General features: G+C 35.4%; 1 protein-coding gene across 3 annotated transcripts in view; it reads left to right on the forward strand.

Annotated features, from left to right (window-relative positions):
- The window catches only part of LRBA (LPS responsive beige-like anchor protein), a 767,265-nt gene that overhangs the window by 231,170 nt on the left and 508,954 nt on the right, over positions 1 to 27,141 (forward strand). For all 3 annotated transcript variants that reach the window (XM_023227472.2, XM_023227477.2, XM_023227478.2), the window contains one exon: positions 7,419 to 7,483. In XM_023227472.2, coding sequence (XP_023083240.1) covers positions 7,419 to 7,483 — 65 coding nt within the window. The remainder of the gene's footprint in view (positions 1 to 7,418; positions 7,484 to 27,141) is intronic.

Below are 27,141 nucleotides of genomic sequence, written 5' to 3' on the forward strand. Positions count from 1 at the left end.
GGCTTTTTCTCACTTTTGGATGCAAATTTGTCTCTTCCTGGATCTAGAGGCTGCTGGCCTTCAGACTGTGCCGTTGGTCTTGCTGACTCATCCTGTAGATACTGGCACTTGTTAGCCAATGTAATTGTGTGAGTCAATTCCTTATAATAAATCTCTCCTCTCCTCTCCTCCCCTCCCCTCCCCTCCCCTCTTCTCTCCTCTCTTTTCTCTCTTTTCTCTCTCTCTCTCTCTTTCTCTCTGTCTCTCTCTCCCCCTATTCATTCTGTTTCTCTGAAGAATCCTGATTGATAACAGGGCATAGAAATAGCACTTGATATACCGGGCGTGGTGGCTCACTCCTGTAATCCCAGCAGTTTGGGAGGCCGAGGCGGGTGAATCACCTGAGGTCAGGAGTTCGAGACCAGCCTGGCCAGCATGGTGAAAACCTATCTCTACTAAAAATAATTATAATAAAAAAATTAGCTGGGCATGGTGATGAGCACCTGTAGTCCCAGCTACTCAGGAAGCTGAGGCAGGAGAATCGCTTGAACCCGGAGGCAGAGGTTGCAGTGAGCCGAGATCGCGCCTCTGCACTGCAGCCTGGGTGACAGAGTGAGACTCTGTCTCAGAAAAAAGAAAAGAAAAAAAAAGAGATAGCGCCTGATAAAACAAAGTCTCTATCTTGTTATTTTAGATGAAATTAAAAAAAATTTTCCTATGATAACTAATTGTACTTTAATTTTCTTTTCTTCATCCTCTTAACAATATTGTCTGTTTTCTATGAGTTTTTGTTTTCTCCCCTGCTTGTTTGCTTTGGTGTCTGTCATCACAGAAGAGGGTTTCCTCAAATGTCTAGTTAACTTTGGCAGTTTGCTCATTCCTAAACATAACACAGAGGAAATCTGTATATCTGGGTATGAGTTGTCCACCAGTGATGCATGAATTCCCTTTGTCATTCGTAGAGCCTTACTTTTTATTCTAGCTTCTCAGTTTTCTCAGAAAAGTTTTCAGATGTCACTCAGAGTGTCATAGTCCAGTATGTATACTTTCAATTTATCTTGTCTTTTTCATTATAGCTTTTTAAAATAATTTCCTTAATTATAACTTTTCTGGAAAATTAACTTCCAATGTTTACCATGCTAGGATGGCTACACGGCATAGGAAGAAGATTTGGGATTCTAACTTTTTTTTTTTTATACCAACTTACAGCTCTTAGCCTCAGCCACCTTCGTTATGTACTCAGTGCCTTCAATTCCTAGCTTTTCTGGAGTTTTGTGACAAGTGTTGATTTCCTTTCTCACGTTGATTCTTCTACTTTGTTGTGTAGAGGTTTGTTTTCTTTGGTCCTCTAAACGCGTTTATTACTACTAACTCATGTGTTTCCAGGTTGTAAAATAAATTTCTTGATGTATCTCATATACTGTTGCTTCCTCTTTATTTTCAGATTTACTATGTTTAACCTGAAGTCACTCATTATCTACCTCTCTTAAAAGAAAAAAATTTTTGTTTTGAGACAGAGTCTCTTTCTGTTGCCCAGGCTGTAGTGCAGTGGTGTGATCTTGGCTCACTGCAACCTCTGCCTCCCAGGTTCAAGTGATTCTTATGCCTCAGCCTCCTGAGTAGCCGTGATTACAGGTGTGCACCACCACGCTCAGCTAATTTTTGTGTTTAAATTAAAAGTAGAGATGGGGTTTCACCATGTGTGCCAGGTTTGTCTTGAACTCCTCACCTCGTGGTCTGCCCACCTTGGCTTCCCAAAGTGCTGGGATTACAGGCGTGAGCTACCATGCCTGGCCAAAAAATTTTTTTTGGTACTAAAAGTTATGTTAAAGATCTGCCTGCCAGAATCAATTGCTACTGCATTTAACATTATTCAGAATTAATTGCTTGACAAAATAAAATGATAGCAGAGTAGATTATATGTAATCTTTTAAATCTGTGACCTGATTTTTTCTGCTTTAGAACATACTAATATTTGGGAATTACTTTTAAAATCGAGATAAATTTATTTAGTGTGTTCGTCACTAAAATATGTTCTAGGAGATTATTGAATTTATAGAAAACTCAGGATCATGTCTAAAGAAATGAGAATTTTATTACAATAATTTAAATGAATGCATAGGACATTAATCGCTATCTTTTACTCTATATTTATTTGTTGAGGATAGGGAAGAATAGATAATGTTAGGTTAATGAAGTCTTTTGTCCCCCTAACTAACTTTTACCACCAAGAATACAGTTTTGACATTTGGTGGAGATCTATGTAGTAGATTTCACTAATCTGTACTATCTTCATTGTTTTTGTTGTGTGACTAAAAAGCATCAGTAAGCTAAGAGTATATTTTAGTAAAAATTGACTAGTCAACAATTACGGCCTTAGGAAGTGATAGTCAATTAAATACAGCTTAGGAACAGGTATGAAATTATTGACTCTATTGTTTTGTTTTGAGTTCTTCCTCTCCAAAGTGCTGAAATGTGTTTTGAAATTACTTAGTTGCATTAGTGGTTGGATTTGAGGCTTTTAACGTGTTTTTCATCAGTACCTCTGGGAAAAGGATAACCAAGACCTTTGAATGTACTATGCATTTTGCATCACTATATAATTGTAAGTACTGTGATGAAATATTGAAATGATCATGAAAGATGATGACCATTAAGCTTTTCTTTTAACTATTAAAACTCACTAAGGGTTATATTGAACTGTGGTTTATGAAATTGTTTAGACTAACACCTTCCTTGATTATTGTTTCTGAAGTGGAGAAAAATGGTTTAGGATAGCATAGTTCATGAATATTCTTTTTAGTTTTGGCAACTTCTGTGAATTACTGTAGAGAATGTTTTATTATGGAGAAAACTGGTTGGCTTTGACTAACACCTGGATTATAAACAAATTGAAAAAATATTCTCATGGGCTTCAGATTCTTTTTATATAGGTTATTCTTTTTAGTATGCATTTATATATCTGGCATTTGGTATTTTATTAAATGGTAATAATTAGTAATTAGGACTGTATTATAGAGAAATGAAAACATAAAGATATTCCTGAGATTTGTGATAATTTTTAACAATAACCAAAAGTGTAAGATTTGTATTTTCATTTTATTCCTAATTTTAGCCAATTTTTAAAAATTAATGAGAACATTTTATTTCAGGTTATTATGTAATAATTGCTGAAGGTTAACAAATAGGGGCTTATAGATGATCCTCAAGAAAACCGGAAGCATAATGTATTACTAGTAATAAATTTGAGTTTGCGAGCCTCCATAAAACACTGAACTTCTTCAATTATATATGTACCTTCATATCTAATTTGTTTTTAATTGAAAAGAAATATTTCATGTGACATACCAAGATAAGTTTACGTTCTAAATTTTTAGTGTGGTTAAGTTTTGATAGTTATACTAACTTCAACTCGTTTTCAGTCTAACCTCAATAATACTACGTAAAATCTTTGTGAAATCTAAATGGCACAATTTCTGATTTGACAATGTAAGTGAAAGTTTCTGTATATGATGAAAAGAAAATCTAAATGATGTTTACCCTTTACCTGCCTACTTAATGTATGAGTCTTTCTGCTGTTACCTATTTCATCCGTGTGTAGTTTTGAGTTTTGTCTGAATTATGTAACAAAAATCCTTTCCCATTGCAATTTTGGATCAGACCAAATGGATTTGAGAAAAATAGTACTAGTAAATACTTTTTTATTACTAATTTTTAAAAGACTTTACTTTTTAGAGCAGTTTTAGGTTCACAGCAAAATTGAGCAAAAGTTAGAGATTTCCCACGTTCCTCTTTCCCCTACACACACATAGCCTTCTCTCTTTTCAACATTCTTCACCAGACTGGTGTGTGTGTTATAATCAATGAACCTACATTGACATATTATCATTCAAAGTCCATAGTTTACATTAGGGTTCACTGTGGTGTTCTGCATTCTGTGAGTTTAGACAAATGCATAATGGTGTGTCTTCATCATCATAGTTTCATACAGAGTAGTTTTACTGCCCTAAAAATCCTTTGTGCTCCCCTCCATTCCCACTAACCCCTGTAAACACGGATCTTTTTACATTTCTCCATAGTTTTGCCTTTTCCAAAATGTCATATAGTAGGAATCATACAGTATGTAACTTTTTCATATTAGTTTATTTCTCTTAGTAATATCCTTTCATGGCTTGAAAGCTCTTTTTTTTTTTTTTTTTTTTTTTAAGCACTGAATAATATTCTATTGTCTGGTTGTACCACAATTTATTTATCCATTCACCTTCTGAATGACATTTTGTTTGCTTCTAAGTTTCGGCATTTGTGAATAAAGCTGCTATAAATCTCCATGTACAAATTTCTAAGTGGTCATAAGTTTTCAACTCCCTTGGTTAAACACTAAAAAGTGAAATTGCTGGATCTTATGGTAAGAGTAGGTTTAGTTTTGTTAGGAACCACCAAACTGTCTTTCAATGAGACTGTATTATTTTGGATTCCTACCAGCAAAGACTGAGATTTAATTTATTCTTGTACCACATCCTTGCATTAGGTGATGTCAGTGTACTGGATTTTGGCCATTCTAACAGGTGTCTAATGGTATCTAGTCCTTTCCCCGATGACAAGTGGAGAATCTTTCATATGCTTATTTGTCATTTGTATATCTTCCTTGGTGTCAAAGTGTCAAAGTCTTTCACCCATTGTTTAATGTTATTGTTTGTTTTTGTTGACTTTTAAGAGTTCTTTGTATATTTTGCACAACAATTCTTTATCGGATGTCTATTACAAATGATTTTATCCCAGTCTGTGACTTGTTATTATTGATACATAGGAAAGTGGTTGACTTTGTATATTAACCTTGTATCCTGCAACCTTGCTATTTATTGCTTTTTCCAGGATTTTTTTGTAGATTATTTAAGATTTTCTATATAGATGATCATGTCATCAGCAAAGACAGTTTTATTTCTTCTTTCTCAATTTTTATCCTTTTTTTGTCTTACTGCATTAGCCAAGACTTCCAGAATGATGTTAAAAGATAGTGGTGAGAGGGGACATTCTTGACTTTTTTCCTGACAGTGGATACTTATAAAAGTAAAATGACTAAAGATTTATGTATAGAATTTTAGTTCCTTTGTAATTACTGGCTTATTTTTTTCTAGCAAGAAAAGTAGTTTTTTTTTCATTTTCTTCTTTAAGTTTCTATTTTGAAATTTCCTGTAAGTTAAATGATGTAAATGAAAACTCACTCAACTTGAGGTCTCACCTTCCTTCCTATTCTTGTATTATGTTAAATTTCTAGTTGGGTTTCCAAGAATGTTATGTTAGGTATAAGAGCTGAGGAGTGAACACATGCTTGTGTTGTTTAGCTGTGGCATCTCTTAAGGCATCATACTTCTTGCTGATCACTTGCTGCCTATCCACAAAGGTCACAGTTACGTTCTCTTCATCTTCTTAAATCCTAAGCTGCTTCTGCATCCTTCTGTGATAATTTTTTGAATCTTCCTAGTTGAGGTCCATCTGTCTTTAAATTTGTTTCTGTTCTACTGTTCTTGTGTGTTACTAGATTTAGAGCAAGTCTTTGAGTCTTATTATCTCTCTGTGCTGTGCTTGGGAAGTTAGGTGTGGGACCCTCTGTACCAAAAGAAAAAAAAATTGGAGGTTTCTGCTTTTTTCAATCATTCTCCTACCTTTTGAAAAGAGAGGAAGTTGTGGCACTTGCCCTTCTCTCAAGAAAATGGTCTTGTGGAATTTGATTGCTTCCCTTTGGACAACTTGTCTTCATTTTATTTTGATGGAAAGAAAATGGTTTTAAATTAGATTCATATTTCTGTTTTATATTGGTTTGTTTTTCCTCATTGGAAAAAATTAATATCTGTTTCACAGTTTCGGTAAAATATGAATTCAGTATGAATTTTCAGAGAGTATGTATTGTACAATTACAAGTCATGAATTTCTAAATGTTAGTACATTTTAGAATAATAAAAATTATACCTAGTATAAACTTTTAAAAGAGAATATCTAAGACGTGCAGATGTAGCATGATCTGCCTAAGGATATATTTTGCTAGTATCAGAATAAGAACATGGATTTTATGACTTTGTTTCTTGTTAATTCCTCAAGAATACGTTACCTTTTCTTCTCTGCTGGTTCTAGACAGTGACTATCCTCCAATGTCTTACTGATTTTCTATTTACTTTTTATTCTACTGTATATGTTCTGTTAGCACAGTTATGCTAACACTATTCATAAAATATTCTTTGACAAAATCATGTCATGTGATTGTTTTAGTCTCAAGAACCACCTTGAGTTTTTCAAAACACAAAAGAAGGTAGTACAAAAGTGGACATAGAAAAGAGAAAGGATGAGACTGAAAAAGAAAAGAATGTGGAGTGGAACAGAATAGCCATTCGGGTGAAATTGCCTGGAATTTGAAAGTCTTAGAGTTATTACACTCAGAAAATATGAATATGGTTTCTGGTGAGCAGTGATAAGTAGCCAGACATGGCCTTTTGATTTGGGTTTTATGAAAGAACAAAGAAAGATCAGTTGAGAGATATTACATAGTTAGAATACAAAGAGTTCCTTAAATATTAAGAAATAGGAAGCTTATGTATGTATTTCCAGTTCTTTAAAAACAAATCTCTGTGTGTGTGTTTATGTAGGCACACATACACACATGCACACACATGCACACACAAGTGCATTTGCTAGCATTTTTCAAATCTAGGTATATTTCAATTCATGTAGGCCTTTTTTTATTGTATTAATGCTTATTATATATGTATTTTGTTATAAGGATTAAAATATTCATTTGTACACACTCTGTTGATTGATTTCATTCCTAGGCTTTTTAATGGATTGCTTTTTAGTGGATAAAATTTAATGGATACATTTCAAATGGATCAAGAATATTGTTAGTAGATTTATACCAGATATTACTAATTCATAGGGTAATGAATTATAGTTTTCTAACTCAAAACTAGTTTAGCTCAATTCACTGATTTTTCTAATCTCATTTTCAATTATTAGTCATCAATTTTTATGGTGAACTATGCTGTTTTTATTAGGGTTATTGAACTATTTAATTGTTTCTTCTCTTCAGTTTGGATAATACATCTTTTAAAAAAATCAAAAAACAAAGCCAAAACAAAAATATCTATTTGTCCTTGGTTTTCTTTGTTACCTTCTTTCCCAACTCCCAACTATTTCAGATAAATTAGTATATTGTGTTATAGAATGAAAAGGGCAAGATAAATATAGATAGGCTTGTTTAATTTACATAGAATCAAATTGTTGCTAGCTTGTTTAGTGTCAGTATCACCTATTCATATGGTTTAAAATAACTTTTAAGAGTTAGGTATGAAATTGATATGGGTGATATTTTTTATTATTATTGTTTTAAAAGAACCTACTGAGTGACATTTCTTCAGCTATTTTTGCTTTTTTTTTTTTTTTTTTAATAGGAGTGGCAAAATTCTATTCAGAAGAACGCAGGCCTTGCTTTTATCGAACTTGTCAATGAAGGAAGGTAATCCATTTTATTTTAATTCATTTTGTATTTTTCTTTAAAATCTTGTGTTTTTCCCATAGGCATTGATATTTTTGGGTTCTATTTACTATTTGTTCAGTCAGTAATGTAATGGAGCTCTGATATATCAATCATTATGTATTTGTTAATATTTAACCATTTAATAATTTTCTTTAGAGACATGCTTACTGATACAGTTCTGATTTTTATTTTTCAATAAGTGTGGCTGAGTTTGGGAAAAGTAAACTGATAATTCTATTTGCAGGTATAAGGAAAAGCCATACTTATTTGGACTTCCTATCAAGTTCTTTTATGTGTATAGAGCCAATAATTAGAATTAGATGTCTATATTATCTTTCTTATATCACAGGCTGACCATAAGGGGAGGGGGAACAAGTTTCGAAATGTGATGTGATGAGAAAGGTGATAGAGGAAATAAGTAGGTATGTTTTCCACTTAAAGAGCAGAAACAGAAGAATTCAAGGAATGAAAATTCAGTGGTGGGTAAAAGAAGGGAAGAAAGTGCAGAGATGAAAAGAGAGATAAAAGGGAGAAAACAAATGTAAAAGAGTGAAAGAATTAAAAGGTAAAAAGAAATTGAGGAAATGATTAGTGGATCACTTTTTGTCTGATTTGTAGTAGCTGATTTTGCATTAATGGAACTGAAGACCCAGAGAATAGATTAAAAGATGCTACTGACTCCCCTTTGAGATAGTATTCTGAACAAACTTACTGTTTCAGCAGTGTTCGATTAGTGTTTTGGGTAATGTTGTTGGAAGATTGACCCCATCAGTCCTTTGGTAACTATTTGAACTTGCGTGTAGGAATCAAAGCTTGCTCTCTATCTCTCATAAATGTTATGGAAAAGGGAGAAAAGAGTATTCGTAACTTTATTTGATTTTAAATACTACTAAAATCCTTTCCATCAGAAATAATTACAGGTGCTCACAGACTAGTAACCTGCAATTATAATACTTAATGCTGAATTCTGTGATGGAAATATGTAAGTACAGGGCGCTTAAAACTTAACCAGGAAACATGATTCTTGAGAGGCATTTCAAGGATCAGTACGATTTGTCATGTAAACATTAGAAAATTGGAGGTTATGGAAAAATTGGAGGACGTTTGTGTGAAAAATGTTTCAAACATAGGTAACAGAATATCTGAAGGCATTGTAATGTGGGAAGGTATATAGGATATTCTTGTTTGTGTGTGTTTGTGTGTGTTGGAGAGGTGGTGTTGGAATTGGGCATCTAGATTCCTCAAGAGAGTGGGAAACCTTGGAAGATTTCAAACAGAAGTCATTGTGATATTTGGGGCTTGGAAAGATTAATTGGCAGAATTATTTAGCATAGGTTGAAGGAGGGAAGATCTGATTGAAATGAACAACAGTAGGAAGGTTACTACAATGATCTATATGAAAGATAGAGCTACATTTTCATGTAGAGTGTAGCAAATAGTAGGTGATCAATAAAAACTGATATGATTTATAGCAGTGATTACTAATTCATAGGGCAATGAATAAAATAATTACTAATTCTTTACTCTTCCTTTTAGTAAACATTTCAAAGTGTATAGTTATTGAAAAATAGCTTTTGGCTGATTTCAGCACTAAGGTATTGGATGATATTGAAGTTTATATACAGAAAAAGAGGTAACTGGAGCAGTTGATTAAATATACAAGTATTCTGCTTAATGCAAAACACCTATGAGCAGATTTTTTATAATTTTTAGTGTTTATTGAAGTGTAATTCCTGGGATTTTTTAAAGAAAAATTTATATGAGGTGATTTTGATCATTGTAGACTTTACTAAATGTAACTACCCTTACTTAGGTATGTTACTGTTACATTTAATAGATGAGGCAACATAGACTTATGATTAAGAGCATTGGCTTTGAAGATAGGCCTGGGTTCAGGTTTCAGCTTTGATACTTGGCAAGTGCTTTTGGTTTTTGAGCTTCAATTCCTCATCCATTTATTATATACTATGTCCCAGGAATTATTATTGCTGCTGAGGATACAGTGCAATAAACAGAATAGATAAAGATTGTATATTCAACTGGGCATTGACAGATTATGAACAACAGAAAAATAAATAGGTTATATAATATGTGAATGATGGTCAGTACTATGAGAAAAGAAAATATGGAGCAGATGAGGGGAATGAAATTTTTGAAGAAGTAGAAAAGGTTGGTATGATTTGTAGTTAAAATAGAGTGGCAGGATTAGGACTCATTGAGAAAGTAACATTGGAGCAAGCACTTGAAGCACACAGGGAGTCAAAGGACCATGTATGGAAGAGCGTAGGGAACAGCCAGTGTACAAGTGAGAGCCTCTGTAATGTATTTGAGGAATGAGGCCAATATAGCAAGAAAAGAGTGATTAAAGTAGAATGAAATAGGAAGTAAGGTCAGAGATACAACATAGGGCAATATTTTGTGTAGAGGCTTTATAATTTATTCTGTGGGAAATGACAGCCATTGCACGATTTTGAGAAGAAGAGGAAGACAGTCTCCCTTATAGATTAAAAAGTTCACTCTGGGATGGGTGCAGTGGCTCACACCTATAATCCCAGCACTTTGGGAGGCTGAGGTGGATGACTTGCTAGAGCCCAGGAGTTCAAAACCAGCCTGGGCAACATGGTGAAACTCTGTCCACAAAAAATGCAAACAATTAGCCTGGTATGGAGGCAGGTGCCTGTAGTACCAGCTACTTGGAAAGCTGTCAGGTGGGAGGATCCCTTGGGTCTAGGAGGACGAGGCTGCAATGAGCTGTGATCATGCTACTACAATGTAGCCTGGGAGATAGAGCAAGACCCTGCTTTGGGGAACAAAGAATTACTATGACTGATGCATGTAGGAATTTAAGGATAAAAGTGGAGAGATCAGCCAGAAGCAGTGGCTTATGTCTATTTCCGGCACTTTGAGAGGCCAAGGTGGGAGGATCTCTTGAGCCTGAGAGTTCGAGACCAGCCTGGGCAACATAGTGAGACCCTGTCTCTACAGAAAATAAAAAGGGTTAGTTGGGTGTGGTGGCATGCACCTGTGATCCCAGCTACATGGGAGGGTGAGGCAGGAAGATCACTTGAGCCCAGGAGGTCAAGCCTGCAGTGAGCTGTGTTCACATCACTTCACTCCATCCCGGGCAGTAGAATGAGACCCTATCTCAAAAACAAACAAACAAACAAAAAAACAAAACAAAACAAAAAACAAAGAGATCGATTAGGGGGCTATTGTAGTAATTCTGGTTAAACATGATGGTGAGTGGGACAAGGTTGCTAGCAGTAGAGGAGGTAAGAAGTGGTAGGATTGTGAACCTATTTTGAAGATAAGACCTGACAGGATATCCTAATGGCTTGGATGTGGGTTTAAAGCCAGGCATCACTCTTAAGATTTTTGGCCTTGTAAGTAGAGATACCAAATGCCTTTGTTTTGCATTGTCATTCAAAGATCTTTATATATCAGAAATCTTTGGAATATAGAAATAGTGTCTCCATTTGGAACAAAGCAAGAACATTTACTGTCTAGTATAATAATGTCTCTCTCTGAGCCAAAGACCAACAGACCTACTGGCTATCACAAAAGATTCAAGTGCCGTAAGCTCAGAGTTCCTCTCTTGTAACACACTTTACTGCATATGCAGGTGTCTGCTGGACCTGTGTTATTCTGTGGGAACTGAGACTTGAAGGTACTGGCACAAATGCTAATACTCTGGCTATTGCTATTTCTGAAGATTTGTTGAAACAGTTGTTTGAAAAATTTACTTTTATATCATCTGTTACCATTTTCATAGTACCCTTTCTCTGACATTTTGCCTTTGCTTTTCTTATTCTGTTTAGATTTTTTAGCCTCCCATAGTTAGAAATTCTTTTCTTTACTTCACTGCTTAGCCTATAGAGAACACTCAGCCTTTATCTTTTAAGTGTTTGAAATAAACAGTGGTGGAAGCTAAGATTCATTAGTAAAATAGTGGAGGTAAAATTGGAAATTTTCGTCTCTCTTTATTTACAGTGTATAATATATTTTAAGGGAAAATTTTAGTGGGTTATTTTTGTAAATCAGTGGATTTGGCTTTCATTTTATAAATATTTAGTGCCTTGGGGTTAAATGAGTTTTCATAGGAATAGATGTGTTTGTGAAATAGTTTGGAGTGTTTGACTACTAGCCTTAATCTCAGGGGCAGGAAGAATAGTAATAAGGATTTTCCTTTTTACTGCAAAGACTAACCTTTTTTCTTCTTCTTATGTAAGTCTGACCTGCCTTGACCTCATTTATAGAGTAGCTGCTATAAATTTTGCCCTTGATTAATGTTTTATTAGTGTAAATAACATGAAGACCTTTGTAGACAGACTACAGCATAAGGTCTAACAGACTTGAAGAGTATCATTAGCAAATCAATTACTAAGTTCAGACATAAGTGATTGTTGTTTAGTAGAAACTGCTGATATTGTTCTAGGTAGCTATGATCAAGACAGCTGCTCTATGAGATGTTACTCTGTGAAATTTATAGTGATTTGCTGATGGTCTCTTTAACTGACATTTGTTTAATAATATATTTTTAAATATATTGTTTTGGTAATTCTGAGTTCAATTATTGGTATTTTTATGTAAACAACACTCCATTTTAAACAAATTTATAGAGCTAGAATAATTGATAATCACTGACATAATTGTTACAACCTTGATGACTTAAAATAGAAAAAAGTACATATACTTATAATAAAAGATTTCAGTTAACAAATGAAATTTTCACATATTATGAGCAAGAACGTTGTTATTCCTGAATGATAATTTTGTTTATGAGTGTTTTATGATATCTTGAATCGTTATTATCACCACCTCTGTTTATGTTTTAAATATGCAAGTGATAGATCTAAGAGAGTTTTCTTATTCTTGAAAGGCACAATTTTCTTTAAACCAATAGTTTTAAAGAACTTAAAGAATATTAAAGCCAACTTTTAGCGTCTGTGATGCTGTAGCACCATATTAACAGAAAATAATGTACAGTTATTACTACTCCCTTTGACCCTCTTGAATGAAATCTGAGGGTTCAGTGTTATACTAAATTTAGATTTGGTGTAGGTTACATTGTTTATGTATATTGGACCTAAATTGATTTATTTGTATATTTGATTTGTCTTTATCTTAGTTATTTTTTTCACCTTACAAATGTATTTAATTGAAATTGAATTGAAACATATATTTAATTAAATTCCATAACACTGTTGCTTACATTTTTCAACTCAATTCTTTGCCAGTGAATCTTGTATGTTTTTTCTTATTTGGATAAATAAAGGGCTTCAAGTTCTTATTTTCCCTTTTATTCTTATTTTCTTGGAGGTTTCGGTGATATTACTTGCAAAAAGTTTTAGTGTCTCAGTATTGATGTTAATTTTGTTGGCAGAAATAGATCTGGCTGCTAGGTTGCCTCCTTTCTTCTTGCCAGCTTGCTTGTGATCCCTCCAAATACTTTTTAGAGCATTTTAAGCTCCTGATGTTGTTCTAGGTAGCTGTGATCAAGGCAGCTGCTCTGAGACATTATTCTGTGAAATTTGTAATAATTTGTTGATGGTCTCCTGTCTTATGACTTGTATCTCTTAGAGAGAATGATGAATATTTTATGTATTTAGGTAGTGCTCTTTTTGTTCTTAACCTCTAGAATTTCGAAAAATCAGTGTAAATCCTCTATCAGAGTTTTCTGTCTTTTTTTTTTTTTTTTCGATAGGGTCTTGCTCTGTTGCCCAGGCTAGAGTACAGTGGCACGGTCTCGACTCACTTTAGCCTCGATCTCCCTGGCTCAAGTGATCCTCTCACCTCAGCCTTCTAACTATCTGGGACTGCTATTGAGGACACCACACTTGGCTACTTTTTAAATTTTTTTTTTTTTTTCTTGTAGAGGTGGGGTTTTGCCTTGATGCCCAGGCTGGTCCTGAACTCCTGGGCTCAAGTCATCCAGCCTCCCAAAGTGCTGGGATTACAGGCATGAGTCACTGTGCCTGGCCTCCTTTCATTCTTGTTTCTAGTTTTTAAAATTTTCTATTAGTTTCTCTCATTGTTTCTATTTCATTTATATTTTAAATTAAAAAGCAGGCATAGTTTTATTGGTTAATTTTTTAAATGTTTGATAGTAAAAGTCAGGGAAGTAGTAGACTATGAAACCTAGTTTAAAAGTATAATATTTGGTAAAAATTTTAAGATTTAAATTCTCATCTTGAATCTTGTAATTTGTTAAGTATGTAAATAATTAAAATAACCAATAATTATAGTTTTGTGTTTAATTTAATAAAAACACATTTTAAGAACTTTCATAGCCTCCTACAACTTTACTTTTAGACGTGCTGCTGTGACTCTTCTTTTTACCCCTTCCTTGGAAAGCACAGAAAGGGCGATTATCCCACATACTTTTGGGCACGTTGCTTAATCATCCTCTAGGGACAGTCAGTGTCTGCTTATTACAGCAGTAACTCAGCCTTGTATCCAAATATATGAATAGCTCACATAAAAGACATAGTGCTTCGAGTACTAATACACTGGTCTGTCTTCAAAATTCATCTGCTTAGGTTGCATGTGTTCTTTCTGAGCATTCATTTAGCAGCTCCAGCCTTTGTCTTTACTTCTCTAAATAGCATGATTACCAGTAATGTTGGTGGAATGAGAAGAAGAATGACTAGAAGGAAAGGTGAAGAGGGAAAAGGGAGACAGGGAGAGAGGCCAGAAAACATTTCATTTAGACCCTGTTTGGCCATTAGCGCTTGTGTTTTAGATCTGGGTTATCCTTTGATAAAAAGACAAAGGTATTCATTGCATATAAGTAAACAGTGTGGCTAGAATATATTCTCATCTGTATCAATGGAAGATAAAATTTGAATTGAGGTAGAGATTATCACTTGGAAATCCTTGAGTGTTACTTAAAGAGCCATATGCTTTTTCTGGTTTCAGTTTTAAAATTATATATGTAGGAAGATACTTTATAGAAAAACGCCAATTAAATTTTTTTATTATAATTTTTTTTTTTTCTTTTAAGAGATAAGTTCGTACCTTGTCACTCAGGCTCAAGTGATCTTCCTACCTTGGTCCCCCAAGTTGGTAGGATTACAGGCGTGAGTCATTGTGTTCTGATTACTTGCATCTTGTAAACAGTTGTTTGGAAATGATGCTGTTTTTGGGGTAGAGTCAGAGATCAACAGTGGATTAGTTGAGCAGAGACTTTATCTTTTTTTTTTTTTTTTTTTTTTTTTTTTTGAGGCAGTGTCTTGTTCTGTCACCCAGGCTGCAACTTCTTAACTCCTGGGGTCATGTCTTTATCTCTGTTTACTTCAATTCTGGATTGTATTGGTATAGAAGTTTCTCTGATTGATTTAGAATGAAGTATATGCTCTTAAAGATTAGATTATTTAAATTAATGTTTATCATTTTGTGAAAGTTTAATGGCTTATCAAAGAAGATTAGAATTTTCTCTCCTTAATTAGGATAAGCATATGTTTCTTATTTATTTTATTCATATGTTTTGGTTTAAAGTACTTACATAGGTTATTTTTAATTTTTAATTTTATAGCTTGATTTCAGCTTATCATTAATATACTTCCTTTAATAGATTTTGAATATAGAGGCTTGTTTTGTGCACTTTATATGGGATTTTATAATTAAATGATTTTTCAATGGTTACTTTTTTTTTTTAGACGGAGTCTCAACTCTGTTGCCCAGGCTGGAGTGTGGTGGCAATATCCAAGGCTCACTGTAGCCTTGATCTCCCTGGCTCAGATGATCCTTTCACCTCAGCCTCCCAAATACCTGAGACTACAGGTGCCTGCCACCACACCACAGCTAATTTTTGTATTTTTTGTGGAGTTGGAGTTTTGCCATGTTGCCCAGACTGGTCTTGAACTCCTGCTCAGGTGATCCTCCCACCTTGGACTCCCAAAGTAATGGGATTACAGGCATGAGCCACCACGCTGATCTGTGGCTACTTTTTAAGCTTGTTTTGTTCTGATTTATGTAAAAAAATGGTACATTTGAATGGTGCTTTTTCACCCCCTAAAAATGCTAAATTGTACTAGATTTCAGAGCTTTAAATGTTTCGCTGTATAGGATTTGCTGTTTGACATTTTGTTTTACCAAGACCAAATGTATATAACTTTTAGCGAAGATGGCTTGGATATAACGTGCCTGTAGAATATGCTTATGTTTGTGTAGATGTTTCATAGCCTTATGCATTTTAAAAAACTACAACAGCTTCTATGTAAGTAGGATCGTTTATTAAATAAACATGATTATAGAAAAAATGGATATGTATTAGGGATAGGTGAAAAAAGGAACTCTCATAACCTTTGAGAAGAGCAAAATAAGAATAAAATGAAAATAGAGTCACTCACTTTATTCAGCAAATATTAATCCATACCGGCCACGTGCAGGTCCATATTCTCAGCTCTGGGAATTTAGCAATGGTCAGAATAGACATGCCTGCCCTGATAGAGTTTATTTTAATTGGTAAAGTTAGACAATAAAGAAATTAAAAAGTTGATAGTATGTTCAGCAGATAAGTGATATGAGAAAGTTAAAACAAGGAGAGGGGGAGAATAGGTACAATCGGATACAGAGGACATTGCAGTGTTAAATGAGTGGTCAGAGTGGAATCTGAAAAGATGAATTTCTGTGAATCGCTAAGGAAATGTCACTGACAATGAAGAGACAAAGGCAGTTATAAGAAGATAGAAGGTGGTAGATACTGTGCAGCTGAGGAATCTGCTGAATTCCAAGTGGAGAGTCAGGAGAGCCATTTCTCCGTATTTTTGCTTTTCTACATATAACTATCTTCTCTCTCTTTTTATTTGCACATTCTAGAGAATAGATTCTTTCATAGTCCTAAGAAATTATTTTATCTAAAATAATCATATAAAGGCTTGCAGCCTGGTCCTTTTGCTTCCTTTCTAGCCTCTGTAATACCATGAGTTGTTTTAAAATGCTCAACTAGGGATTATCATGTAAAATAAGTTTGGAAAAACAGGTTGATGTCAGGATGTAACATTTAAGTTACTAAGGTTTTATATTCTCAGGATGAAATAACTTTATGGAGTATTTGCTATCTCCATTTAAACTGTAGTAAAGCATATGGATACCTTGTGGTCTTCCCGATCAAGGATATTGCCTTCCAGAAAAAGTGACTGCTACCTGGGCTAAATTTCAATCAGGAAAGATCTAAATTGGCCTTAAATGTGTATGAAGCCCATTAAAATTTTTTAAAAAAAATTTAAATTAATTTTTTCAGTCACCAACAAAATCTGTTCTTTTTAAGGTTTCAGGTGTGTGTATTCTGTGATGTTAGAGCCTTTACATCCCTTATTCAAAGTTGTTACCAAGTGCTTTAACTGAGAAAGGTACAGAGGGATAACAATTTAGGGATTTTTGTGATACTTAATTATTGGATGTGCTGGGTGAGAGACAGAGAGAGATAGATGTCACAAGGAGGCAGGTACCTGGAGAGTTAGGCAATAATTCTTCACTATAAGAATAAAGGCTATGTTAATATATGGAGATGATATTTTGAAAAGTGAGGCTTTAGTAGTTCTCATATTACTGAAGAAAATCATTGGAAGCAATTTATTCCCTTCTCTGTAGCTAATTCTAAAGAAATTACTATATTTAGAAGGATTGCCAATTCAGGAACATTATTTCCACATTCTCAATTATTAGAGTGTAGAAAGGTGGTAACTTTCCTTTCCCATCAATGGTCATGTCTAGTAGCGAAAATGACAGTTGCTGCTAATGGGGGTCACAGAAAGCCCAGGAAACAGCAGTAATATTGGAAAACTCTTGGTGAAAATGTGTATGTGCTTACCCAAGGTCTAGACTAGTATAATCAGATGTGGCCAATGGGCTGTAATGTAGTTATGGGAGATGGTTGTCATCATTACTGTTATTTATTGAGCCTCTAGTATGAATCTTTTCTAGTTGGTCGCTTGATAGGGCTGTTTGTTTCCTAAGGCTGACACAAGCATTTTTTTCTTCCTTCTTGCACTGTAGGTGTAAATTATACGTAGTTTTTTCTTCTTAATATTAAAATATGTGAATCATTTTATGCTCTGCATTTAGACATTTAATCTACAGTAAATGCAACATTTTGAGGCTGCTTATAATAATTAAAACTTTAATTTACCTTTAATTCTTTGTTTGAAAGAATAGTTTACACAGCTATTAGATAAAATTACTGTTCCTACATATTGTATAATTTGCATATTTAGGAAAATAAGCATATAGATGAGAAAAATTGACCCCTTAAAATAGCAAAAAAAAAAAAAAAAATCGTTTAGATATCTTATTAGTTTAATTTTTGAAGTCATTTTAATATTTTCCTTAATGAAAGGACAAATAATATTGTGTGTATATTTAAAACAATGAGAAGTATGTAGTCAGGACTTTCTCAGATGCTTTGATTTTAAAACATTTTGTAAATTGTGAAGGAAAAGATATATATGCTTCCCTTCTTCTCTGAAAGTATTATTAACTACTTTACATATATCCTAGTCACTTTTTATAATATTCTTTTAAATAAGTAAAGTTAGATGGTAATCATTTTGTATTATGCAGTGAAAATATTTCAAACTTAAATTTATGACACAGTTAAGTCTAAAAGCTCCATGGTTTAAGTCTAAAAGCTCCATGGTTTTGCTGTTAATTGCTTAGATAAATTTAAATGCTTGAGAACATTTGGTTTGAAGTCTTTCCACAAACTATCCACTCATCAAATAATGATGGGGTATATCCTACCTGAATAGCACCTGTTAGATATTATGTTTATTTAAAAAAAAAAAAAGCAAAAAACTTTTTTTTACTTTTTTAAAAGATTTTTCCTTTTTCCTTCCCTGCTTTCTTAATCAGTTCAGATTAAGGAAGCCCATCTTCTGAGAGAATAGAGTAATACACATATAATTCTAACAGAATGTTTATAAGATATTCTATAAACAAGTATATGCTGTATCTACAATAATCATTAGGGATAAAATTGACATAAAATAAACTGGGCATTGTGGTTCACTCCTGTAATCCCAGCACTTTGGGAGATTAAGGTGGGAGGATTGCTTGAGCCCAGGAGTTTAAGACCAGCCTCAGCAACATAGCATGATCCTGTATCTCTTTACAAAAAATTAGATAGTATGCACCTGTAGTCCTAGCTACTTGGGAATTTGAGGTGGGAGGATCACTTGAGGCCTGGATTTCCAAGACCAGCCTGGAAAACATAGCAAGACCCCTGTCTCTACAAAAACGATTTTAAAAATAAAGGTTGACATAAAGTAAAGGTCTTTGTAGGATAGAATTGCAGAATATTCCTCAGAGGGAAAGAGGAATGAAATGGATATGAAGGAATTAAGGTTTTGGATATAAGGAAAGGACAAAAAAGTAGATTGGGAGTGGTTTATGGCACTGATTTTTCATCATTCATTCAGTATCTATTTATTGATTATAATCCGTGTGCCAGGTACTATTCTGGAATCTGAGGATATAGCTGTGAATAAGTCTATGCTGTCATAAAGGAGAGAACAAATAATAAACAAGTAATCAAAATAAGACAATTTAGATAGTAATAAATGCTTAGAAGAAAACAAAGCAGAGTAATGTTATGAGAATAAACATACTGGCTTTTAGGGAGTATGGAGTGTTTAGAAAAATCTCATGAAGGGGAAACAGTTTGAATGAAGAGAAGTAACTAACCCTTTTGAGATGTATGTCACAACATTTTAAGGTGAGGAAACAGCAAGAGCAGAGGCCTTAAGGAGTGAATAGTATTTGTGTATTATTAAACAAATTGAAGGCCAGAGTGACTGGAACAAAATCAGCAAGAAAGAGAGTAAGGCTTGGGAGTGTCAAGAGAACTATTCAATATTCAGCTCATATAAGGCCCTGTAAGCTCTGCTAAGAAATTTGGATTAAACCATGTTCAGTAAGAGCAGAGTTTTTAATAGAGAAGTGGCATGATATAACTTACAGGGTTTTTTTTGTTTTTTGTTTTTTTTTGCTTATTTGTTTGTTTTGTTTTTGAGACAGGCAGGGTCTCTCTGTTATACAGGCTGGAGTGCAGTGGCTTATGGCAGCTACATACTCCTGGCTAATGTGATCCTCCCACCTCAGCCTCTTAAGTAGTTGGGACCACAGGCACGTGCCACCATGCCCAGCTATTTTTTTTTTTTTTGGGTAGAGATGGGGTCTTGCTATGTTGTCCAGGCTGGTCTTGAGCTCCTGGGCTCAAGCAGCCCTTCTGCCTTGGCCTCCCAAAGTGCAGGAATGATAGGCATGAGCCACTGGAGTTGTCTTTTCACTCTGTTAGTTTTGTCCTTTGATGCACAGAAGTTGTTATTGTTGTTGTTTTTTCCTTTTTTCTTTATCTTTTTAAAAATAGACATGGAGTCTAAATTCCTGAGCTCAAGCGATCTTCCTGCTTTAGCCTCCCAAAGTGTTTGGATTACAGGTGTGAGCCAGTTTACCTGGCCCAGAAATTTTGATGTAGTCCAGTTTATCTATTTTTTATTCTGTTATTACCTGTGCTTTTGGTATTACATCCTAGAAATTATTGCCAAATTCAGGGTCATGAAGCTTTTCCTTATGTTTTCTTTTAGGAGTTTTAATTTTATAACTCTTACATTTAGGTCTTTGATTCATTTTGAGATAATTTTGTATGTGATATAAGTACCTTAGTCTCTGTATGCTGCTATAAAATTACCTGAGACTGGGTAATTTATAAATAATAGCAATTTATTTCTCACAGTTTTAGAGGCTTAGAAGTCCAAGATTAAGACACTGGCAGGTTTTAGTGTATGATGAGGGCTGGGTCTCTGCTTCTAAGATGGCACTTTGAGCACTGTGTCTTCACGTGGTAGAAGCCGAAAGGGCAGAAGAGGCTTAAGCATTGTGTGATGACTGTTCTTTAAAGGCCTTAATTCCATTCACTAGGGAGGAGCCCTCATGACCTAATGACCTCAGAAAGGCCTCATCTCTTAATACCATTGCATTGGAGATTAGGTTTCTGCAAGAATTTTGGAGGGGATACAGATACTCAAACCATAGCAACAAGTATCCAATTTCATTTTTTTTTTTTTTTGTGAGATGGAGTCTTGCTTTGTTGCCCAGGCTGGAGTGCAGTGGTGCCATCTTGGCTCACTGCAACCTTTACCTCCCAGGTTCAAGCGCTTCTCCTACCTCAGCCTCCTGACTAGCTGGGATTACAGGTGACCACCACCATGCCCAGCTAATTTTTGTATTTTTAGTAGAGACAGGGTTTCACCATTTGGCCAGGCTGGTCTCGAACTCCTGACCTCGTGATCTGCCTGCCTCGGCCTCCCAAAGTGTTGGGATTACAGGTGTGGGCCACTGCGCCTGGCTCAATTTCATTCTTTTGTATGTTGATATCCAGCTTTCCCAATATCATGACTTACATTCTTAGAAGTATGAATTGTGATAGAATCAGTATACAGGGCAAGACTGAGAGCAGAGAAATCAGTGAAGATATTACTGAAGTATTCTATGAAAGAGAGAGTGGTGACTTAGAATGATGTGGTAGCAATGATGATGGAGAGAAGTAAACATATATGTGATGTATTTAGTAGTTAAGGCAGTAGAACTTGCTTTATGAATGGGATTTGGAGGTGAGAAAATGACAAAATCCAAGATTATCTCTTGAGTTTGAGTGGACTTTGGTGCTATTTATTGTGGTGGAACAAACTGAGGTAGTGATGGGGAAGAGGTATTATTGGCAGTGAGTAGGTAGAATCAAGAGCTCTGCTTTGGAAATGTTGGATTTGAAATGCCCTATTGGGTATCCAAGTTAAGATTTTAGTTGGACAGTTGGCTCTGTGAGTCTGAAATATAGGAGACTAAGGATAGTGTTAGAGATATAAACACAGGTACTATGTAGGTGGGATTGAAAGTCATAGAACTGGATGAAATAATTTAGAGGGAGGAGAGAACACACAGCTGAGTTCTTGGACATTACAAGATTTATAGGTAGTGCAGCAGAGGATGTAGCAAAGGGGACAGTGAAGAAACAGCCGCTAGATAGGAGGAAAACCAAGAAAGTGCTATATATTATTGCAGAAGTTAAGAGAAGAAAATGTTTTAAGAACCTTAAGAACCTTTTCACAGTTATCTTGCTATTTGTATATAGTCCTATAACTTTCCATATGAGATTGTGAACTCTTTGTGGACAGTGTTATGCATGTTTGTATTCCTTACAGTTAGCAGCTTAAAAGTGACTGGCAGAAGTGGATAGTCAAAGAGTTTCTTTTCCTTATAGGTACTGCTGGATCCCCAGCAATGATCAGGCACTGTTCTATGCTTTGGTTATGCAAAGAAAAATTATAAATTGTTGGTGCGTTGTCAAATGGAAAACAGATTTGTAAATACATAATTGAAAATGTGTTATACAGAAAGTTTCAAAGTAGTAAGTACTAAAGAAGAGGCTTATGCACTTTGGTAGGGGATTACTTCTATGGAGAGAAAGCAGGTGTGGGATCAGGAAAGGTTTTGTAGTGAACCTTTACTTTGGTTTAGCTTTGAAGGTAGGTTAGATGGAATATGAAGTGAGGTCATTCCTGGGACAGTAGGAACAGTGGCAAAGGAGTGTGCAGTAACAGGGTGTAATGTTTGGGAAAGTAGTTCCTGGCCTGGAGTTCTTAGAGTATAAAATTTTAACAATGAGACTGACTTATAAGCCATGCAAAGTAGTCTCTTTTGTAGATCATGGGAAGCTGGCTGATGACTGATATCTTGTTAATGATACAGTGATGATCAGATCTTCATTTTAGAAAGATGATCCCAGTGAAGCATGGGCAAGAATAGTAAGACTCATGGAAAGAAGTTGGATTGGAGGCTATTATAATAATCAAAGACATGATCCTGAGTGCCAGTGAGTTTCCAGTGAAGGGCACTGGAAAATGTTACAAAGATAAACAACTTTTGGCCGGGCGTAGTGGCTCACACCTATAATTCCAGCACTTTGGGAGGCTGAGGCGGGCGGATCACGAGATCTGGAGATCTAGACCGTCCTGGCTAGATCTAGACAGTGAAACCCCGTCTCTACCGAAAATACAAAAAATTAGCTGGGTGTGGTGGCGGGCTCCTGTAGTCCCAGTTACTGGGAGGTTGAAGCAGGAGAATCGCTTGAACCAGGGAGGCGGAGGTTGCAGTGAGCTGAGATCATGCCACTGCCCTCCAGCCTGGGTGACGGAGCGAGACTCTTTCTCACCAAAAAAAAAAAAAAAAAAAAGAAAGAAAACTTTTAAAGTTATTGCAGAGGTAGAATGGGCAGTACTTAGTCTATTAGATCTGTAGGATGCTGAAGAAGGAAGATATGACTGATATTTCTAGCTTCAGTAACTGGATAGATAATAGATATCTTAACGGGGCAGAGAATGAAAGAATGAATGATCTCTGGATAAGGGACTATTTTGTTAAATTACAGTACACTCCATCCACATGAGTCACTTGAAGCTGTTCTGATTACATAATGGTATACGGTTAAGTAAAATATACAAGTAGTATAGTATGACTTCTTAAATATTTAAAAATATTTTTACAAAACACACGAACATGTACATTTGTATATATATATGCACATAAATACTGTATGTGTTTCATATATATGAACATAAATGCTGTGTATGTTTCTATAAGTTTAGACAAATGTAAGGACAGGAATATAAACTACTGATGGTGGTGATGTATTCCGAAAAGTGAACAGGAAAGAGGGTTGGGAGCTTTCACTTGTTGCTTCATTATTAAAGTGTTGCATGGTTTTTAAATGCTACATAAACAGAAAAATGAATGAAACATCAAGACAGAAAATTATCCATCTACCTATCTGAGTGTATATGTCAGTAAATGGACATCTTGAAAACTAAATAATAGAAAGGGATGTTTTGGTTCTCTTGAAAATAGAACACACAAGATTTTTTCTTGGCCGGTCCTGGTGGCTCACGCCTGTAATCCCAGCACTTTGGTAGGCCAAGGCGGGTGGATCATGAGGTCAGGAGATCCAGAACATCCTGGCCAACAAAATGAAATCCCGCCTCTACTAAAAATCCAAAAATTACCTGAGCGTGGTGATACATGCCTGTAATCCCAGTTACTCATGAGGTTGAGGCAGGAGAATCGCTTGAACCGGGGAGCCAGAGGTTGCAGTGAGATGAGATTGCGCCACTGCATTCTAGCCTGGTGGCAGAGTGAGACTCCATCTCAAGGAAGAAAAAAGATTTTTTTCTCTTAATAACTTTGTTCACACTGTTATCTGAAGTATCTTTCTCTCTTTGTTGCTTTTGCACTTTATTTAAGGCTCATTTTTGTGCTCTAATTTTCTACTGGAGCTTTTTTTCATCTTTAGTAGATTATTGTGATCTTTGCTTCTGTAGAGATATGATAGCAAATGTATTTTTATGTTCTAATTTTATTTGTATTGCTTATTTTATAACAAATTCCCACAAATTTTGCAGCTTGAAACAATTTTATGTTTACCATACTACAGTTTCTATGGGTCAGCAGTCTAGACTCAGCTGGAACTTCTGCTTAGGGTTTTACAAGTCTACAATAAAGGTGTTGGTCAAACTACATTTCTTTCTGGAGCTTAGGGTCACAAATTTCTTGGCAGAATTCAGTTCCATGCTGTTTTGGGACTGAGTTTCCCATTTTCTTGTTTACTGTCACTGCGAGGATGCTCTCAGATCCTACAGGCTGTCCATACTTCCCTGTCTCATGGCCTTGTCACACATAGCCACTTACTTCTTCTTCAAGGGTGGCAGGAGAATCTCTGCAGTGTGCTAGGGCAGAGCTTTATTACATAAGTACCAGAGTGATTATCCCATCACCATTGGCATGTAAAGTAACCTAATTAAGGAATGATTATCTCGTTATCTTTACCATATTCTGTTTGCTAGAAGGAAGTGCCAGATTTTGCCCAGGTTGAACTCAAGGGGTTGGGATCATATAAAGCCATGACTCACTGGAGGTCACATTAGGGTATGTCCACCATAGCACTTATATTAATGTGAATTTCAAGCTGGAAAGGACTCCATTGTATTCTCTTTTTCCCCAACTAAAATATAATGAAAGGTCATCTTTGCTGCTTAGCCTAGTCTGTAATGTAATAGGTGTTGAGCAGATGTTTGACAGTGTTTTTAAAAGGCAGAGGCACAAAAATGTTAAAAGATCAGAATTAGCACTCAAAAGATTTATTGTTATAATGTGTATGAAATGATGAAACATTTATTTTTAGGGCATTGGCTATGGAACAGCATAAATTAAAGCTGAGAATATTACAAAGGAAATATTGACAAGATTTGTTGATTGATTAGGGGCCTGGAGGATGGTGGTAGAGAAGAGGGAAGAGACTAGAGTAACTTTGAGGTTACTTGTTTGGGGACTAGTAGGATAGTGTGCCATTGACTAATCAATTCCATTAATGTTTGAAAGTACAAGGCAATATATTGATGTTAAATTCACAATGTGGTTTTAGGTCTCTAGAGGGAAACTAAGAACCCAAACCAGTATTTCACATCTGTACTCTTGAAAGCCCTTGCTTTCTCTGTCTGTAGAATCAGAGGAAGTTATTCATTAGTGGGTTTTAAAATTACACTAGGGATTGTTTTTGTCTGTAATGCCTAAATGAGTACTGTTTAATAGCATTTGAAAAGAAATACCCTGATGATGTCCAAATACCCCAAAATCACAGATAAGGTATTGCACTAACTTCTAAAGTAGCTGGAAGACAGTTTGGGGATAGAAGAGAGAGTCTGACAGAGCTGGAGTCAAATTCTGATAGTGTATGTGAGCCTAATAGAGATCGAAACAAAGTGATAGAATGGCAGAAGCCTTTTTTATTTTCTTTAAGGATTTTCTGTTTTCCTTTCTTTTGATTGTTGATTGTTGTAAAGCTTCAAAGAACAGAGAAATATAAGGAGGAGGACTTAAGCCTCACTCGCTAGCCCAGACATGTGCGGCTGTTTCTATAAAAGGCCAGATAGTTCTTTAGGCCTTGCAGTACACATGGTCTTTTTCACAACTGGTAAACTCAGTGTAGTATGGTGATTTGAAAACAGCCATGGATAACATTTAAACAAATGGGCCTAGTTGTGCTCCTATAGAATGTACTAACCAAAAACTGTTGGCAGGCTAGATTTGATACACAGGCCTTAATTTGCTGACCTGTGTTCTAGATTATTGGCAATTAAAAGAAAGTATATTTTCTTTTATATGTTCCCCAAGCTTATATTGTTCATAATATTCCTCAGGTTTATTTTTCCTCTTAACGTATATTGTGGACATCATTTTGTCAATTTGGAACAATCTACTTTTATTGTATGATTGTATATTTTGATTATTTAAGATTCTCACTTTCATATATAGTGTTGTAGTGAAATTCATTGATTCTCAAGAAATATTTTCCACATGTTTTTCTGCACTGTGGGAACATGTTCATATAGCACATTATTAAGAGTGCTGGCCGGGTGCGGTGGGTCACGCCTATAATTCCAGGACCCTGGACGGCCAAGGCAGGTGGATCACTTTAGGTCAGGAATTCAAGACCAGCCTGGCCAACATGGTGAAACCCTATCTCTACTAAAAATACAAAAATTAGCGGGGGGTGGTGGCTCATGTACCTGTAATCCCAGCTACTTGGGGGGCTGAGACATGAGAATCATTTGTACCCAGGAAGTGGAGGTTGCAGTGAGCTGAGATCCTGTCACTGCACTCTAGCCTGGGCAACAGAGTGAGACTCTATCTCCAAAAAAAAAAAAAGTGTGATCATTGCTGTGGATCCAAGTTTCGTTTTTTTTTTTTTTGTTTGTTTGTTTTTTGTTTTTGTTTTTGTTTTTTTTTTGGAGACAAAGACTTACTTTGTTGCCCTGGCTGCTGGAGTGCAGTGATGCCATCACAGTTCACTGCAGCCTCTACCTCCTGGGCTCAGGGGCTCAGGTGATTCTCCTGCCTTGGCCTCTTGAGTAGCTGAGACTACAGGTATGCACCACCATACTCAGCTAATTTTTTTTAATTTAATTTTTTATTTTTTTGTAGAGAAGAGGTCTCTTTATTTTACCCAGGCTGGTCTCAAGCTCCTGGGCTCAAGCAGTCTTAATTCTAAGTGCTGGGATTATAGACATGAGCCACTGTACCTGGCCTTATTTATATTTTAAATAAAAACATTGCTACAAAGTGAGGTAAGTGCCCTGTGGAATGGGAGTAAGTTCGTGTCATTGTTGATGACTACTGGGTGTAACTTTTGTAGGTGGGCATTTTCTAGTGGCACTTTTTAGCCGCTTTTGTTATATAAATTAAAAATATAATCCTTGCAGGCCATGTATGTTCATGCCCATAATTTCAGCACTTTGGGAGGCTAAGGCAGTAGGATCCCTTGAGCTCAGGAGTTTGAGACCGATGTAGGCAACATAGTGAGACACTGTCTCTACAACACCAAAATAACTTGCAGGATACGATGGCACATGTAAGTAGTCCCAGGTACTTAGCTGACTGAGGTAGGCAGATCACTTGAGCTTGGGAGGTTGAGGTTTCTGTGAGCTGTAATTGCACCACTGCGCTCCAGCCTGGGTGACAGAGCGAGACCCTGTCCCTAAAAATAATAATAATAATAATAATAATAATAATAATAATAATAATAATAA

Source organism: Piliocolobus tephrosceles, chromosome 3 (genome assembly GCF_002776525.5).
Source record: "Piliocolobus tephrosceles isolate RC106 chromosome 3, ASM277652v3, whole genome shotgun sequence".
Lineage (NCBI taxonomy): Eukaryota > Metazoa > Chordata > Mammalia > Primates > Cercopithecidae > Piliocolobus > Piliocolobus tephrosceles.